This window comes from Pongo pygmaeus, chromosome X, assembly GCF_028885625.2.
Source record: "Pongo pygmaeus isolate AG05252 chromosome X, NHGRI_mPonPyg2-v2.0_pri, whole genome shotgun sequence".
NCBI lineage: Eukaryota > Metazoa > Chordata > Mammalia > Primates > Hominidae > Pongo > Pongo pygmaeus.
In genome coordinates this window covers 18,142,569-18,161,568 of record NC_072396.2, presented here as the reverse complement: position 1 = coordinate 18,161,568, position 19,000 = coordinate 18,142,569, and the positions used below count along the sequence as shown (strand labels likewise).

The 19,000-nt window shown below is 42.5% G+C and overlaps 1 protein-coding gene across 3 annotated transcripts in view; it reads right to left on the bottom strand.

Annotated features, from left to right (window-relative positions):
• NHS (NHS actin remodeling regulator) overlaps window positions 1–19,000 on the bottom strand; it is a 387,766-nt gene that overhangs the window by 89,980 nt on the left and 278,786 nt on the right. The window contains exon 1 of one of the 3 annotated variants that reach the window (XM_054473234.2): window positions 10,609–10,709. The exons of the other annotated variants lie outside the window; for them this stretch is intronic. Coding sequence (XP_054329209.1) covers window positions 10,609–10,642 — 34 coding nt within the window. The 5' untranslated portion in view covers window positions 10,643–10,709. Of the gene's footprint in view, window positions 1–10,608; window positions 10,710–19,000 lie in introns of those variants that run through there. 3 annotated transcript variants of the gene reach the window in all.

Sequence of the window (19,000 nt, the reverse complement as noted above, 5' to 3'; positions counted from 1 at the left end):
CTGAGGCAGGAGAATTATTTGAGGCCAGAAGTTTGAGACCAGCCTGGGCAAAATAGTGAGACTCTGTTCCCACAGAAAATAAAAAATTAGCTGGGCATGATTGCTAATCCCAGCTACTTGGGAGGCTGGGGTGGGAGGATTGCTTCTGCCCAGGAGTTCGAGGCTGCAGTGAGCCGTGATCACGGTACTGCACTCCAGCCTGGATGTCAGAAAAGCAAGAACCCGTCTCTAAAGAGATACATACATACATACATACATACATATATACATACATACATACATAAAAGGAGAAAGACAAAGCAACAGGAAGTTTCTGCAGAATAACTTCATAATAAATGGACCATGTGTTAGAAAGTTGCTTTGCACACAGGAGCTCCTTCACTCATAAATATTTCTTAACAAACAATATTTTTAAAAATTGACTTTTTAAAACAGAGAAAACAGATGATTCGGATGTTTCTTGTCTCAAGAGGGAACAGTTTTGGGATCACAGAGATGTAAATCTCAGTAGGATGTGTTAGAAAGAAGTTTTCTGGCTTTCTGGGATGGTCAATATGTATCCAAGATGGCCTAGTGATGATGCTGATAGAACTCTGAAAGAGCCCAGTGGGGGACCACACTGAGGTCCTCCCTGCCCACTTCAGCAGTTCTAGGATGTCACTTTGTGTCTCTGGATTTAGGCTCCCTCCCTTAGGCCCCCAGGCTTCGGGCAGTAAGCTGTATAAATTGGAGCCGTAGGATGCAGGAGTCTGATGCTTGAATGCAGTCTTCTTCAGCCTTGAAGTGTTCCAAAGCTCATTTCTAAGTCAGTTTTCCCTTTTAATTCAGGACATATTTTCCCATGGAAAAGAAACTACAGATGATGTTTAGAGTTCCAGGTTTTTCCATCAAGGCTTATTTCCCCCATAATATTGCTGGAAAATATGTATTTGCAATGAAGAGTGGAAAACAATACTGGTATCATGGTAGTGAGTAACCAATGTTAATATAACTCAAGGAGATAGTTTTAAAAATTAATTTTAAATGCCAGTACCTGATAAAATGCAAGAATAATTAGAGAAAGAGTAGTAGACTGATGGAGACTTTGGGGTCTACAAATGAAATATCTGTCTTTTTGAAGATTAATGACACTGATTCTTTATTATGTCTGATATCACTTGAAAGATTAACTCATTCCAAAAAATAATATTTCTTGAGTATCTAAAATCCACTAGACAATACTATAGCAGAGATGAAAGACCTAGTGCCTCCTCTGAAGGAGACCATTGAATGGCTGCCTTGAAAGACACTATTTTATACCTGGTTTTCAGAGGGACTTACGCATACTCCCGAGATACAGTGTAGTGTGCCTGGCAGTTCAGGAAGCCACAGGATAAATATAGAAGGATCTTCCTGGACCACTAGCTTTACTCAGTGATTGAGGAGAGATTATTTTATATTACATAACATAGATAATAGTGCTAATTTTATAAGAATGTTTAGGATGAGGCATGCAATTACAAAAAAAAAAAATTCAGATGATGATATAAAAGACTGTTTGGGGCCATGCCTGACTTTATCCCTCCCTATCTCCACCACTGGCTCAGGTCCTTATAGGGGTACTGGTTCACCCTCTTCCCTTGGAAGCACCACCATCCACTAAAAGATAGACAGGCACAACTATCTTTCCTTTACATATAGGCTATGGAAAGGGAGATATCTAAATCACCCTGGGCAATTTCAGGGAAGGCATCCCCCAAAAAAGTGATGCTTAAGCCAAGGCTTCTAAACTGAAGAAATAGCCAGGCAAAATAGGTCATAAAAGCATTCAGAGGTTTTAGTGTACACAGACCTGTAGGTGTGTGAGAGAGCATGATGTGATGAGAAATAGCAAGCAATTTTGTATGACTGGAACATCTGGCTGGTGTGGGGAACTTCAGAGACACATGCATTATCATTCCAAGGTGCAAGAAAGGAGGTGGAGGGGAAAAAGATGTTGAATCCAAGAGTTCTCTGTTCCAGTCAACAGGTGGCATTGTTGGCCCAGGGCAGCTTTGTGGTTATCCACAGCAAATGGCCTTGGAAAATTTGAGAAAGCAGATGATGGTATGAAGATAGCCAATTGTAGATGGGAGACATTTAAAAATAGGTTTTTGTAACTACAGAAAGAGTTGTAATCATATTTGCTACTTGTTACTTCATTCAGAGACTTTGAATGAGATAAGATAAAATATAGTCCCTGCAAGCAACTTCACCAGATGCTAAAGCTAAGAAATTGGAGGACAAACTATCATCTTTCTCATCATGGAAAAACACCATCTCTTCTTGCTGACCTGCCAACATATCCAAACAACGGTATGGGAAATTCTGCATTGTAACTTCTTGACCTACCACAACTACCAGCACTTGTTAATCCATCACCTTTTATGATCCCAGAGGACATTTACAACCTTCTCCTGGGAAACAAATATTTGAACAATATGTCACTGATAAACAATGCTTAGTAATAAATATATCAGTTGCAGGCAATCAAGTTAATTAGCAAAAAGTTCTAGTGTCATTAAAGAAACCAAAACTGAAGGTAACAGGCTTTACCTACCATGCCCCTCCCTTTTTTCAAGACACAGGACACTATTGGCTCTGTCCGTTGTCCAAGTGACACCACTTCTCAGTTCACAGTCTTGTATTTTGATTGAGGCCATTTCTTCTGATCAGTTTTTGCACCTTCAAATCAGAACTAAATTCCTTCTACTTTGGATAAACTAAACAGAGATTGTAGCGCAGGCCATAGCACATCTTTTAACCCTTAACCTCATTGAGAGCTCCCACTTTCCCCAAGGCACTTTATGATAACCTAAAAACATCACTCCCATGTTTAGTTTGGGATCATTATTTTCAAACCCCTGCAGACAGTATAACCTACTGGAGAAAAAAAAAAAAAAAAAAGAAAAACACACACAAAACATAGGTTTTGGAGCCAGAGAGAACTGAGTCTAAATTCTGGCTCTGCAACAACTAAGCTGTAATCTTGGGCAAGTTGTTATGTAAATATTCTAAGCCTCATTTTCTTCATCTATGGAATGAGAAGAATAATTGTACCTGAATCAGAGGATTGTGATGAGGATAAGCTATGACCAAGCAATTAGCATAATCCTCCTGAGCACATGAGTCATTAAATTACTTTTAACATTAACATCCTAGTTTCCCCCAACCACTGCATGTGACAATCTCCTCAGTCCCTAACATCAGTGGACAAGCCCCTCTCAAACACATTATATCCATCACTTATGAGGCAAAAATACTGCCATATTAACTGCTAAACTTAAAAAAGAAATGTTTCATTGCTTATTTCCAGAAACACCTTTCCTTTGTGACTTGAATGAAATCACTGGAAGATAAACAGATTAGAAGAAAATCAAAATAACCGGAGTGAATATTTTTTGAAATTGCTAAAATAAGTTGCTAAAAACAAAGACCCCTGGAGAAATTATAGCATAAGCTATTGGTTTTATGTTTACATCTTCACTCGAATATCCACCCACTACTGAAATTGTAAATCAGTGTATAAGATGTTATATTGGGAAATGGAGTGGGGTTAAAAAAAATCTTTTGATACTTGGTTGGGTCTGCTTTCATCTTGCCAGAAGTGAACTAATATTAACCAAAGTATGCCAAAATATAAAAGATGACAGTCTCAGAAAGAATGGGATAAGATCAGAGAAAAAGGGGTCAGGAAAAAGGGCTTTAATTACCTGTGGTAATAGCATCATGTCCCTACGAAGGTTCTTTTCACATACTTCCAATACCACCTCCTAATTGCAATGATAATAATAGTAGCAATGACAACAACTACAACCACTTATTCAGTCCTTATGTCCCAAGCAGTGTGCCATGTGCACTATTTTAATTATGCCATTAAATCTTCACAACAAGCCTATGAGATTTTGTAGAAGAAACCAAAACTTAGAAAGATATACCCTAGGTCGAGCACGGCGGCTCACGCCTGTAATCCCAGCACTTTGGGAAGCCGAGGAGGGTGGATCACGAGGTCAGGAGATCGAGACCATCCTGGCTAACATGGTGAAACTCCATCTCTACCAAAAATACAAAAAAATTAGCCAGGCCTGGTGGCCTGCGCCTGTAATCCTAGCTACTCGGGAAGCTGAGGCAGGAGAATCGCTTGAACCCAGGAGGCGGAGGTTGCAGTGAGCCGAGATTGTGCCATTGCACTCCAGCCTGAGTGACAGAGGGAGACTCCAACAACAACAACAACAACAACAACAACAAAGATATACCCTAAAATATTTCTCTGACTAATACATTTCTAACAATTCATCAAAGCCTAGCTCAAATCTCACTTCCTTAGAAGCTTCCTTCCCTTTCCCTTGTCACCTCCTCCATCCCACACCCAGTTTTTCTTTCTCCAATCATTTTGAAGTTTGTTTTTTTCTTTTCTTTTCTTTTCTTTTTTTTAAATAGACACACTTGGGAATATAATCACACATGGATATTTGGTTCTACTGTTCTTTCACAGAATGCTGAATGGGTTGGGTCTCTAAATGTAGCTGTGACACTTTAAAGATAGAGAGGTTCTCAGCTTTGCCCCAAATATAGAGCAGGATGTAGGGCAGATTCTATACCTACAGAATCTAATCTAAGCCTAGATATCTATTAAATGCAATAAATTGGATTTTTGCCCTTTACCAAGTTTCTGAATTCATAGTTATTTTCAGCTTGATATGTTGGACCAAGGGCAGAGAAATGTCGTTGTCCTACAGAGGGCTCCAGCCACAAGAATGTTGTGGAACAGGAAAGGAAGTTATTTTTTATCATTGAACCCAAAAGCTTCTTTTCTCATATGAATCAAGGGTGTATCTTATCTCCCAGATATTTCTTCTGAGTCCATCAGTGGCTAGGCCTGCCACCCTCCTATAAAAGGAGAGTAGACAAAGAGAAGCAGAATGTGATTTGGCAGCAAAGGACATTTTTCCCTGGCAGAAAATGGAGTGACTTTTAGCTTATCTGTTGTCACCTTGTTAATGTGGTCATTGTTCTTCAAAATAAAATCTCCTCTTCTTACCCATGATGTCTTTTGTGTAAAAAAATAAAATAAAATAAAAAAGAAGCAACTAAAAACTCAGTGGAGAGAGGTAGAAGGGCAAAAATAAAAGCCTAATCAAAAGAAGCAACAAATCAACTCTTTCTTAGGGAAAAACACTCAACACACAATTATCTTAATTCTCCCAAGTGGTTATTTTGCTTGCTTTCTGAGACAGGTGTGGAAAGCACTAGAAACCCATGGCCCCTGTCATCACCCCTGGTTTTCAAAGCAGGAACTATGGGCCTGTATTAGTTGGGATGCAGAATTTATCATCCATTTAAGCCAATGGCTATGTAGCTGTTGATGTGTGCCCCTGGCCTGTTCTCAAACACATCCTTATTCGAAAATTAATCATCCAGCTCTTACTTGCCTGTGAATGTTTCCAGGGATAAAAACTTAGATGGAAGAGGGAGCTTAGTTGTTAATGGCCAAATGTCATCCATGGCAAGCATAACACAAAGACAAGGTGGTGAGAGAAGAGTGATTTACTCTATCTTGAAGAATAAATGAAAACTTCCTCCTCACTCAGTTGCAAAGGTGGGATCAAAAAAGGAGCAAAGACAACATTCCTGGGAGGCCTCAGTTCCTTGAAGCTGAGGAAGCATTTGCATCTTTCCTCTTATTGGAGCTTGACATTTGGCCTCTGGATGCTGAAGAACCAGTTCTGTGTTTCAGTTGTGAATGGATATGGCTGAGATTAATCCCCTTCTGTATGTCCTTTCTGCCATTTCAGGAGCTGGGGGTGCAGCTACATTCAAGATCAATGAGTTATAGCCACATGCAAGGCCATGAAAAGTAATACCCTTCAGGAGAGTGGAGTTTCCGATATTCTTGCTGAGCCAAAAAGACTAGGAGAGAAAGAGCCATGCTACCCAACAAAGTATTCAGAAGTACAGGGTGGGCTTCAGAGAAAATTAGAAGATTCTGCTTTGAACACAGATAAGTAACTTCCACTTCAGTTTACCTCTATATACAGTGGAGTTCTGCAGGATGGAGAGAGTGTGGATAGCAGATTACAGTTGCTTATAGCTTCCTGCAGCCTTATCTCTTCCTAAATCTTACCATCTCCTCCATCACCTCCTATGCCCCGCAGACTCAGAGAAGGCAAGAATCAACCAAAGGCAAACAGGCATTTTTAAAAACTTACCGAAAACTTGATACATCTTAACCTATTTATCCTGACAAAGTCAGTTTAAAAGTCCTCTCCTCCATCAGCCTCACTTGGCTTCCCATGCCACCCCACAAGAAAGAGTTGGTTCCTCCTTCCTGTGGATGGGCCTCAAGGCACTGTGTTTAGCCTTTCTGATGTTCACGGGTCAGTATTCTCCTGATGCTATGGTTTGAATGTTTGTCCCCTCAGAAACTCATGTTGAAACATAATCTCCAATTTAACAGTATTAAGAAGTGGGGTCTTTAAGAAGTGATTGGGTTATGAGGGCTCTTTCCATAACCCAATGGATAAACAGATTAATGGATTAACAGATTAATGGGTTAATGGATTAAATGGATTAATAGATTAATGGGTTAACGGATTAAATGGGTTATCACATGAATGGGTTAGTTATCACAAGAGTAGATATGTTATAAAAGCCAGCTTGGCTCTCAGTGCAACCCCCCTATTACCCTGGGATGCCTTCCACAATGTTATGACACAGCATGAAGCCCTCACCAGAAGCCAACCAGATGCAACCACTTGATCTTGGACTTCTCAGCCTCTAGAACTGTAAGTAATACATTTATTTTCTTTATAAATTACCCAGTCTGTGGTATTCTGTTATAGCAACAGAAAATGGACTAAGGCACCTGACTTGGAAGTCCTCAAGAACAGAACTGTGACTTAGTCATGTTTGATGCTCAGAGCCAAGCCTAATGCCCAGCACAGAGATGCTGCTCCATAAAGTTTTGCTTCCCAAATGCTCACTTCCCTCAAGGCTCTGGCTAGGATGTGCAGTCAAAACCCTACAGAGGGGAAAGCAACCCAGCTGGGTAGCCAGGAAAGAAGCCAGATCTGGGGTAGGGAAGCTCAGTTCATTGAGGAACATCCCACAAGAGAAAATGAGATCAAGACAGTTCAGGGGAATTTCTGAATGGTGAGTTTTTATGCTGAGTTTTTTCCTGGATTGCCTTGGCATGCTCAATTCAGTGTAACATTTGGCTGCATGCCCTCCCCTAGGCACACTGTTGGTATTTCATGTCCCATCTGCCAGTGTCTCTGGAGGACATTAGGATGAGTAGTTTGATCCAGAAAGGATACCCACTGTCCTGGCCCTCTGCCCAAGACATGCAAATGAAGAGCACTTCCCAGCCACAAAGCTTTTGCCTGTGCCAGTGATGTATTATTTTTGCTATTACTATCCATAGCAACCATGGATTGAGCATCTACTAGGTGCACCATGCTAAGTCCTTTGCCTGCATTCTTTCATTTCATCGTCGTTTAAAGAATACAACAAGCAGATATTATTATCTCCATTTTAGAAATAAGGAAGTTGTGATCCTATAACTTAGTCACACAACTGATAAAGGGCAGAGTAAAGATTCACATCCAGATCTGGCAGACACCAAAGCCCATTTTCCTCACACCATGCTGTCTTGCCAAAAACTAACTATTCAGAGGATGAAACCAACAACAATAAGCCCACATAGAAAAACCAATGGAAATTACCAAAGCTATACTCTGAGGTAAATTTATAGTTTTCAATTCTCACATTTTTTATTGAAACATTCAATTTAAGAAATATTTTTAATAATTTAAAATCTCCAGCAAAGAATATAAAATCAGATACATTAATTTTAAAATACAGAACATCAGTAAAATTGACAAAATGGTCTTTGCCATAAGACAGTGGCAGCCTATGCCTTGCTCCCTCTGAATGCAGGGTTCCCAGGAATGAACTAAGGGACCTAAGATGACATTGATAATGACATGAAAGCTTTGCTTCTGGGAAAGACGAATGCCCAGAGATCTGGGAACACATAATGACAGTAGCTGTTGTACTTTCTGACCACTGACTATGGGTTGGCATAAGGGTCTGTGTTTCTGAGAGTTTGCCTGATCAGCTTAAGTGATTCTCACACTTGTCCAAGCCTCCAGGACACCTTTCTAAGCTAGACGCAACAGGAGCCTGAAATTTGAGTCACATGCCCACTTTTCCTGAAGACCATCCTGTCCCTGGTAAGCCTAGCCCAAATATAGTCTATCAGCTACAACATCCAGCACGTGGCTGTGCCTTCCTCCAGATTGGGGAAATTTGCAGGGGTTGAGAAGGAAAGAAAACAGAGAGTTTGTTTCTCCCTGCATTATTCCTATGCTTATAAGGCAGTCATGAGAAACAATTGTTCCACGGCTTTAAATCTAGTAAATAGAACTCCCTTTGAGATTCCAGTTTGAAAGCTGGTGAAGATCAGAGTAACTCCATTGTTTATGTTATAAACACACACCCAAACCTCTAACATTTTTATAATGAAACCTGGTGGTAATAAAATTTGTGTTAAGGTAAAAGCAGTCATTTTCCCCTCAGCTTTTATTGTGCTGAATGTAGTATCTGCCAAGTCCTACTTGAAGGCATCTTTGATTAAGGGCCTAGTCTTCCCACTTGTGAACCATCCAGAGTTGGCAGGAGTACCATGACCTTGTTGAGACTAATGCCCAAAGATAGCCAAACTCATGACACACCAGCAGCTCCAAAAAAGTTGAGCCCTCTGCCAAGTAGCCCTGTCACCACCACCACCCCCGCCCAGTCCCTTCCTGGTATGTCAGCCACGCATAGGCCTTGGATCTTCAACTCTTGAGGGAAAACTGGGTCGAGCTATTCTAAAGGCCTTCTCATCTTTTTTATTGAGCCTAAACTGAAACTTCTGGCAGGGCCTTATTTCTTTGGTACTCTCTCCCATTACTTAGTTCTTCAGGCCTAATAAATAAAGACTATCTGGCTGTTGGACGCTCTCTCCTGAATCCACTGATCTGTATGAAAATGTATGAATGTAGGCCCTTAGTTGTCTTCCTTGGTTCCCTGAGGGGAATTGGGGGTTTGGGCAGGAGTGCAGTTCTTACTTCTTATGGCTGCACATTGGAATCTACCTGGGGAGTTTTAAAAACATGCACTGTTATCTGGACCCACTCCCAGAGATTCTGATTTGATTGGTCTGAGGTGTTTAATTGTTATAATTGGCCTGCCTATCAAATAATGGTTATTTATCATAAATATATATGATATTAGGGCCTCGTATTTGAACAACTTCTCTGCCATAAAATTCAGAAACCACAATGTCCTGAACAAACTGATAGAGGCTCCATGACACCCATTGGAAGCTGCCTGGTTCACAGGCATGCTTCCTTCTTCTCCTGAGGGATCTTAAGTAACAAAGCTGCACACAACAGTGCTTCCCCATCATCATGGCCTGGAAAGGCAGCTCAGAGAGAGTGTTCTCAGACAGCAGGTAGGACAAACCCTTCATTAAGAAAGGCTGCATACACAGTGTTGGTAGCAGTTGGGCTAATAGGAGACCCTTGAAACTTGGCCCTGTGTCAGCCTCCGCAGAGGCAGTGGAGGCAAATGTGCAGTGAAGGGGTTTAGCTGATGCAAGGAGAGCGGCCAGTGTCAACTGTCACACTGGCCACCTCCTGCAGAACAACCTAATAGCGCATAGCAAGAAATGAAAGTAAGGCACTGTCCTTGACATTAAGGAGCCTGAGTTACAACTGAAGGACTAATAACCCCAGTGCTGGAAGAATACTGTAAAAAGTTCAATGCTTTTCAAATAGGGTTCAATTGCATGGCCAAACTTATGTGATAAAGAAGTATAGTGAAGGAGGGCTTAGAGGGCTAAAGAAATCAAAACAGGCCCCACAGTGGTTTAACAGATTTGTGTAAGGCCATTGAAGATGTAACAGAAACGAGAGGTTGGGGGATTTGGGTCTGGGGACTCTCAGTTCAGGGCTGTTTTGGGGACACTGGGAGATAAATAAATCTTTCTCTGTAATCTCAGGATGAAGGTAAGATACTGAAGAATTCCAAGAAGACTGGAGGGGGCAGTGCTGGAGGAGAAGAAAGCAACATAGGGCCTGGTGCAAGCCCATGCAGGATGGGGCCCCTTCCCAGCAGTCCTGAGCTACAGCCCCGGAATCCTGACCTGGAATCTCTACTTGAGCTACCCTCTGGCCCTTCTTTAAGACATTCAAATGTCAGAGCAGAAGAGGAGAAGGAAGAAAGGGTTGTCCTCTTTGTCTTGGGTAGTTTGATGCCTCAGAAGGAGAGCAAAGGTGAAAACGTTGGCCAGCCAGTATGAACAATGCAAGGTCCTCAAAGCTTAGAAGCCACTGACCCTAAATGTCAAAGTCAGCCTTGAGTGAGGGTCAAGTGCAGATTCCCCTCCTCACAGCTGTTCCTGTGAAAGGGCTCACTTTCATTGGGAAGCACACTTCTCTTCTCCCCCAGAATAGGAGGTGGCTACAGCACAAGCCCCTCTTCGTTAGACCCAGCCTCCCCCTCCCCTTTGTCTTGCCAAGAAATGCTGCAAACCCCAAATACCTGCATTCTTGGGCATGCAGCAGGCCAGAGCCATGCTTGGATTCCCGCTCTGCTCCTTAAGGAAGGGCCTTTTCTTTTATGCAAAGACGTCTCTGAATGCCAGAGAGCTGAAAGCTGATCTGCTTAAGTCAGCAAGCAGGGCAGGGGGGGATGGAGGGCGAGAGAGGGCAACCTTCTGCAAGGAGGATGGCAGATTTTCACAGAACCTCTGTGCTGCCTCTAGGACTCCCCCCTGGAGGGGGAGATGGTCTCACCCAAGTGCTAGGCTGGCTGCTAATCCCTCCAGGGTTCACTTGAATGGCAAATCAGGATTCCAGGGCAGCCTGGACACACCCTGTCTCCAGAGGAGGGGCTTAGCACTTTCCTTTTTCATCCCTGGAGCAGTTTAGGTCGCAGTGGGACTTCTTTATAGCCTTGCTACTCCAATTGCAGTTGGCCAGGGGGTTAGGAGCATAGGCATCAACCTGGGAGCTTGTTAGAATGCAGAGTCTCGGGCCACACCAGTTTAAGAAGCTCTGCCAAGTGCCATGTGGCTATCGAAACCATTAGCACACTGCCAGAGACAGGAAGCTGGACAAATACCCAAATCCAGGGAGCCACAGCAGCCCAGCCCCTACACCAACTGCCTGATCAGGAGAAGGAATACATTTCATCCCATCACTCCATAGCTGCCCCAGGTTGCCACCCATTCTTCTCACCAGGATGGGGCTGGCTTACTTGGCTGTGAAATTTTAGGTTGGTGTGAGGGTGCGCTATTCAACAGGTCTGCAAATATTTGCACACACACCGAAAGGACAAGAATGGTGCGGGTGGAGGCGATACAACTGGAGTTTGCTCTTTGCAGGTTACAAATCAATTTCTGATCCCTTCCCACCTACCCCCACTCAACACACACCACCTGTATCAACATGTTAGACTCTCGTGATGCTGATAACAGCAGTAATAGCGCATAGCAAGAATACTCAAACCATTTCACAAACAGCAACCATCCTGGACCCTGTTCAGATCTTCCTCTTGGCAAGAAAGGGAGAGTTTAGATACTTCCACATCTTTGCCCTAATAGCCTTGTGTTGTCATGGCACACGATTTGCCTCCCACCTGAGCCCAGCAAGTGAATCTGTGTGCAGAAGCGGAAAGGGAAGAGAGAAGGAAAGAAGATTAATGAAGAGTGGGAGACGAGCTTTTCCTTTGCAGTCCAGAGAGAACATTAAAAGAACTACTAGTGAGGCAGATAGACTTGCTTTTTTCTCATCTGCCAGATTTCTGCTGATGGCTGTGACTCCCTGTATTGGATACTTCTGCTCCTTAATCATGCGCAGCAAGAACCAGAATGGGTGACTTCACTTCTGAAGAGGAACTGAACGGCGCTGAGGCTCTGGGATGCATTAAGACAGCCCAAATCAACAGAAAGTCTGGCTGGAACCTCAGAGAAATGGCCCAGACAGAATCTTCAGCCTCCCAAGCATCTGTCAGTGGCATCAGTGGCTGGCATGGCCATTGCCTAAAATCCTGCTAATTGCACTGATCCCCTCCCTTTAGCAGAGAGTCAGGCCCCTGATTGAGGGAAGAAAGCAAAGGGCTGGAGAGAAGGAGGGAAGGTCAGCCAGAGATGAAGACAGAAGAGAGAGAAAGCAAAGAGGGTGGCCCTGGGCTTTACAGGGATTTGTGTGGGTTCTTAAAAGCAATCATGGTGGCCTTTTGAGTAGAAAACCAAGCTAAGCTAGTATTTAAAAATCTTCTTCAGGGCCCCAATCTTGCCTCAAACAACAATCACTCATGAAAAGACTCTCGCGAATGAAAGGAAATGCTGCCATTGTTTTATTTTTTCTGGGAAGTCATAATAGGTTTTAAAAGGTTAATCTCCTTCTCAGCCCTGTTTTTTCCCTTCCAGTGACCCCAAGCTGAAAAGGAAAAATATTTGCACTTGGTGTTTAAAAACCACCACAGTGAATTAGCTTTTGTTGTTCATGGCAAAGCCACTATTTAGCTGCCCAGAATCAAACCAGATGTCAGGGAAGAAAGAAGGCCCTGCATCCTGTGAACTTGCCTTTCACCTTTGCAGAAGGGCTGAGGGGAAAGCTGGGCTGAGATGGCAAAATAAAGGGAGTTTGGCGCTCAACAAACCTGATGTGCACTTTTGATGCAAGCACTGGTTAGCTCTTGCTGGGGTGCTGTCCGTAGGACTAGAATGTAACAGCTCTAGGACCCTGGATGCACAATGCCTCCTGATTTCCAGAAGTTTTCTTCTGTGGACACTAGGCCAGCAGCCCTATTCCCATAGGTAGCAAAGATCGGAGATGGAGAAGAGAATTAGAAGACAGAAATAAAACACAAAAAGAGATAAGCAGGACTTGTTGGAACATGAAATCTATCAGTGAAGGTGAAAAAAAGAAACTGAAAGGAAGAGGATATATTTTCTTTCTGAGGCCTTCCGGAAGAGTATGAGGAGTAGATTATTACTCATTCTTGTTTTGCTTTAGGACACCACTCACCAACACTCACAGTTTAAATTGGACAATGCCTCCCCTAAAACAAACAAACAAACAAACCAAAAAAACCCTTCCTATGGGTCTCAGGCTGTTTATTACTGTTTCCTAAATTTACAGCATAAGTAAGCAGGAAGTTCTCTCTACATCAAAACTCTTTTTATCCACTCAACAAACATTTAATAAGCCCTGACTTTGATCAAGTATTTGAGTGATACCAGAAGGCTTTGGATACTATTCCTGCCCAGAAGTTTACAGCCTAATAAGGAATAGCATTTCTCATTAGGGGAATATAATAATACAGTACAATAGTATAACAATAAAAGCAACAATAATAATAGTAAAAGGCATCATTTTTCAAAATCTAATGATATGCCAGTAATTGCACTTTATATACAGTAACATCTTTAATCTTTACAATAACTCTGCACAGTAATTTTTATTATTTCCATTTTACACATATAGAACTGAGGCTCACAGAACTTGACCAAGGTCACAGAACTATTAAGCTAGCCGGGGTCTTCGTTTGTTTTTTTAATCACTGATGAAGCCCAAGTGCCTAGAACAGTGCCTGGCACATAATAGGTACTCAATAAATATTTACTAGAAAGCAGTTGTGGGTGCAAGGGAGGGCTTTCTGGGGCACTGGAGCTGAACTTTGAAGAATGGCTAGGATCTATGCAAAGGTGGTAAAAGGCACACCAAGAAGAAAGCAGGAAATGAATAAATGTTTTTCTAAAAAAAAAAACCGTTTTACAAAATCGGAAAAAAAAATGGACAGGATGAAATAGCAGTCAGGAGAGGGATGATCATAGAGAATTGCATCCTACTGTGACTACCACCTATAAAGTGTGTGAACTTCACCAAGTCATTCAGTCTCTTAGTGCCTTATTTTCCTTATCTGCAAAATGGGGATAAGAATATTACCTACTGTGGCATAAGCTGTCAATTTCTTAGTAAACCTTCCACATTCTCCTTCTCTTTCAAATTTATAAAATCTCATTTAAAAAACTGTACCCATTGCCATACAACCGAAATTCTACATATCCAGGTCTCCCTTTTAGCTAGGGATTGCTACCTGGTCAATGTGGTCAAAGCAACTGTGGTACGGGATTTCTAGAAAGACTCCCCAGAAGACAAGGGGCATATTCCTTCTTTCATCCTGATGCTTAGGCCAGTAATGTGATGGCTGGCACTCCAGCAGCTATCTTAGACTGTGAAGATGAGGGCCACAATCTAGGGATAGTGGAACTAGGAGCCGGAAGAAGCCTCGGTACCTCATTATTGCTGAGTCTGCATACAAACCTTTAACTTCTTTTACACAAGCAAGAAATAAAGTTTCATCTTTTTAAAGCCTTTGATGATCCCCAACAGATACATTTACCTCAAACAGTTGATGGGGGTATTAAATAAGATAATACAGATCAAACAATTAGTGCTTGGTCTTATACATACTAAGCACTGAAACAAATCTTAGCAATCATGTTTTGTTGCTGTTCTTATCACTATTATCATCAATATCATTACAAAATCTAGAATACTCCCCTATTCTGCATTAGTCTGAGCCACCTTCATTCAGTTATTTAATTGTCCATTTGCTTAAAAATCCCTAGAATTGTGTCTTTCATGAGAACCTATTCATAAATCTTCCTAATATAGAGTCTCTGATAACAAAACAAAATGTTTCTCTTTGAATTTCATCACTAAATCATCCACACAACCAACAATAATGAAGATTTAGGTCTGCTAGTGAAAGAAGGGTTAATAGGTTAACACTTCTGAGCATGGAGGATGGAAAGCACGAATTATATTCTAAACTTGGTCAAATATCCCTTTTTGGAAAACTCCATGGTAACTTGATGTCTCAAAAGTCTCTCCCTTTTCCCAACCAAATAGACCTGTACATTTCAGGACACATGAAAAAAATTTAAAGATGCAATTTGCTGAGAAAGTTCTGAGAGTCAGCATTGTATGCTGGACTCCAAGAGATTTGCCAAGGACTGTGGATCTTTTGACTTAAATCTCTGCTTCTTAGTGTCTTTGACAGATTGTGTGATTTGTTCCTGAACTTGATCAATGAATGTTTCTTAGACGATCTAAGAAAAGAAATAACGACAATGGGCTAGAATGAGTGGTTCTCATTGGTCAAAGGACTAGCTGCATTAAAATTACCAAACACTGAACTCAGGAAAACTATAGAATCTCAGGCCTCACTCCAGATCCACTGAATCAGAATCACTGGAGGTGGGGCCTGGGAATCTGTATTTTTAAAGCTGCCCAGGTGATTCTGAGGTGCAGTCAGGTTTGAGACTATTCATAAATGCCCCTCCTCCCAACTCTGCCTAAGATTGGGTTATCCAGAAGCAAAGTCTAAGTTAAGATTAACACTATTGTTCAAGTAATGTATGGAGGGAGTGCTCTTAGTAGAAGGGGCATGAAGGAAGCTGGATATGGTAGGGGAAGGGACTGAGCAGGAGTATAGTCTCAGCTGGATATTTGCTACAGCCTGATCCCACGGAGATCTCTTGGGCACAAAATGCACCACAGAGCTGGTCTCACCTGGAAGTGAGATGGTTGATGGGGCTTGCATTTGGCCAACAGCAAGTCTCTGGGGAAGAGGGCAGCTATAGCATTCAGCAGCCAACACTCACAGCAGCTGGAGGACCAATGCACTAGCTTGTAAAGGAGATGTAGGCAGGGCACCAACAGCATCCACTACCAGCTCCGACCTGCTAGGAGTTGTGGTCAGCTTTGCACTCTGCTAGGGCTCTAATGTCCCTTTGCTGGCTTGGCCCAAGGTCCTCTTTTACATAAGGATCTTGGATATGAGTTTAACTTGCAGGAAGGGTTTCAGATGAGATTGGGTGCATTCAGGGTGGTATGGCCTTAGACTGCAGGAAGGGTTTCAGAATGCGATACAATCCTTTCAGTGGCCAGGGCCACCAAGCTGGCACACTAGATTACCAATGCATCCACCAGGGTTATCATTTGCATGCTAAGTTGTGCTAGGAGTTGGCCCAAAGTCAATGTCCCAGAGCCCTTCTCATGAGTTCCAGCCATATCCATTCATATGCTCCATAACCAGTAACTCAGGGAATCTGGCCACCTGGCGATTTGTACCCTCTCTCTTCTCCCTTGACAGATCAAGATGCAGGCAACTGAACTTCCTTTGCCTTATTCTTGATGAGTCCCAAATAGGTCAGATCACTTTGGAGGGTGGCCAGAAGCTAATTTTGTATTCACCACTGACCTGTTTTGTTCCTCTGGCATTTCAGGAAAAAGTTGGGTGAATGCCTTTTCTTCTTGTTTGCCTGAGTCCCCACTCCCTGGAGCTAAATTTGCAGCCCAGGCCAATGTGATTTATTCAGAGCTACTGCTACTTGTCAGTGGATTGCTGCCCAAGCTTGCTTGCAGCCCATCTGCTGGATTCCTGTACATATGTGAACATGTGTAGAAAATTAAAGGCCTGGCTGTGGCCTGGAGCTGCCTTGCCCCTCAGCTGCTCCAACCTCCATCCACCAGGCCTGATGCCAGTGTCCGCTGAAGCCGTCCTCACCACATGGTCAAGAAATGGGGAGCCTCAGTGATAAAGCACTCAGGACCCAGTTCCTGAGTCCATCAGTTGCTTTTCATCAGGAGATTAACCAAGAAGAGTTTACATAGTACTCCATACCACTATAGAGCCCCACGCTACTCAGTCTCTGCTCTCATCAAGGAAGTGTTGCCATTTTGGTTTCTATATCAGGGAAGAGACCCAGGACAAGAAGCAGAGAAGGGAGCAAGAAGTGAGGAGTGCTGCAAAAAAGAGAACAATATGCTTTGCTTTTGTGATTAATTTCAACTCAGGAGGAAGCACAATACTTCCAACTAAAGTCTGGAGCTAGAAACAGGAAATATCCAGGCCTGACTCAACTGTCTCTCCAGAAGCTGTTCTTTAATTGCAAGATGTCAATCTCCCTCTCCCCCTCACCCCAGATTTCATTGTTTTGTTTTCAGGCATTTAGTTGTTGTTTTCCCTTTTCCTTCATACATTGAGAAATATCTATAGATGAGCCTGCAGGGCAATCTGGCCCTACTGTAATAACAGAAGTCACAACTCTTAACTCTCTCCTCACTGTTTCCACTAAATCTAAAACCAACATGCAATGGAAGTTTCTTCATGGTAATAATATAATAATGATAAACTTAATGGTTTATTCATTCAGCAAATACGTATTGAACACCTACTATGTGTCAGGCATGGTTTTAAGTTCTTTGTATGTGCTATTTCAGTTAATTCTTACAACAACTCTACAAGATAGATAATAGTATTACCTCCATTTTACAGATCAGGAAACCGAGGTGTAGAGAGGTTAAACAACTTGCCCAAGGCATTGGAGGTGGTAAATGGCAGAGCGTGGGCTCCTGACCACTATGCTGGGTTACCCCAATGATAAATGGTAGGGAACCCATTATCCTGCCTCAGAAAGCACAGATTTACCATCTCCCATCACTCACATTCCAATCCTAGTAAAACAGACAATAAGCAAGAGCAGGACTGAAATCCCACCTACCCACAGGAAACATCTGTTACTTGCTTGCTGAGTGTTTCAGGAGGAACATTCATGTGCAGACAGAGTTGTGTGTGTATGTGTGTGAGTCCATGGGTGTAAGCATGCATATGCATGCATGATAGGCTACATATGCCCCCTTATGCAATGCTCTCCTTTGAGCCTGGATAAAGAGTTCCCATATCAAATGAAGTTGAAAACAACACTCTAACCTTCCCTCTTTGCACAGATCCCCACTGCTGCTTCCACAAACTGGGATTTAAAAAAAAGCACTAACACACCCTTCTGACAAGGCTGGGGACCCTCATCCCGGATTTGAGCTGCCTCTCAGTTTGGAACCTTCCACTTGGCAGAGCTCCAGTTGTAGCAAGAACAATTACCAAGTACCTGATCACCACAGGGAGTCCAAAGACAAATACATACAAATAAAGACATTTTGGGAGAAGGAGCGAGAGTCTGTGGAGCTGCCATGTGGGTCCCCAAGTTCCCAGTTTAGAACCTTGCCCTCCAGGCTGGCACTTCCTCTTCCTTTCTCTAACCCTCTGGCCTTAAAGAAATAAAACTTTCATTCCACAACATATTACTTTGACCCTTCCTTCACAACAAAGTGAAAAACACCTGATAATGGCTTAAGCCTGTCCTAGGGTTTTTGCATTTTAATGGAAATCAAGCCTATTGCTGAGAGGACCAACCTGGAATGGTAAAACTAGAGGCATCAGCCAGCAGGTAGAAGAGGATTTGGGCATGGGAGAGGAGGAGAAACCATGGGATTTTCTACAGTTCTAGAACTAGCTAACACTTCACCTAAGATTGCACGAGGATCCTAGTAAAAACAAAACTGTATTAACTGTATTTTACCCAGAAAGGAGAAAGAACATTTAAATGGTCCTAAGAGCAAGACCATTCAGGAAAAGAGAGACAGCATTAGATGATCACTGAGGTCCCTAATAGTTCTAGCACTCAGACTGAACTTTTGTTCATCTTTTGATGACTCTGGTACCTTTAGTGTGAGTGCTAAAGAAAAGGCTTGGCTTCCCCAATCCAAGTGTATTCAAGATGGTGCACAGTTGCTGTATTAGTTATGTAACTCCTGATTCTGAGTTGATTGTATTAATTGAAAGGCATTTTGTGCCTAGCCGGTAGTATTGTGTGGTCATTGGTCCTCTGACACTCTGCACTGTGGGCTTGGAAACAAAAAAGTTAGAGTATCTGGTTCAACAAGGAGCCAAGGAAAACTTCAGTCTTGGCATGTCATTTAGCATGAAATCATTTCAACCAGAATGGTGCTAGCCCTCACTGAGCTCCTGATGGATGCCAATCAAGTCTATTTAGCTTGGCTACCTCAGATAAGGAAAT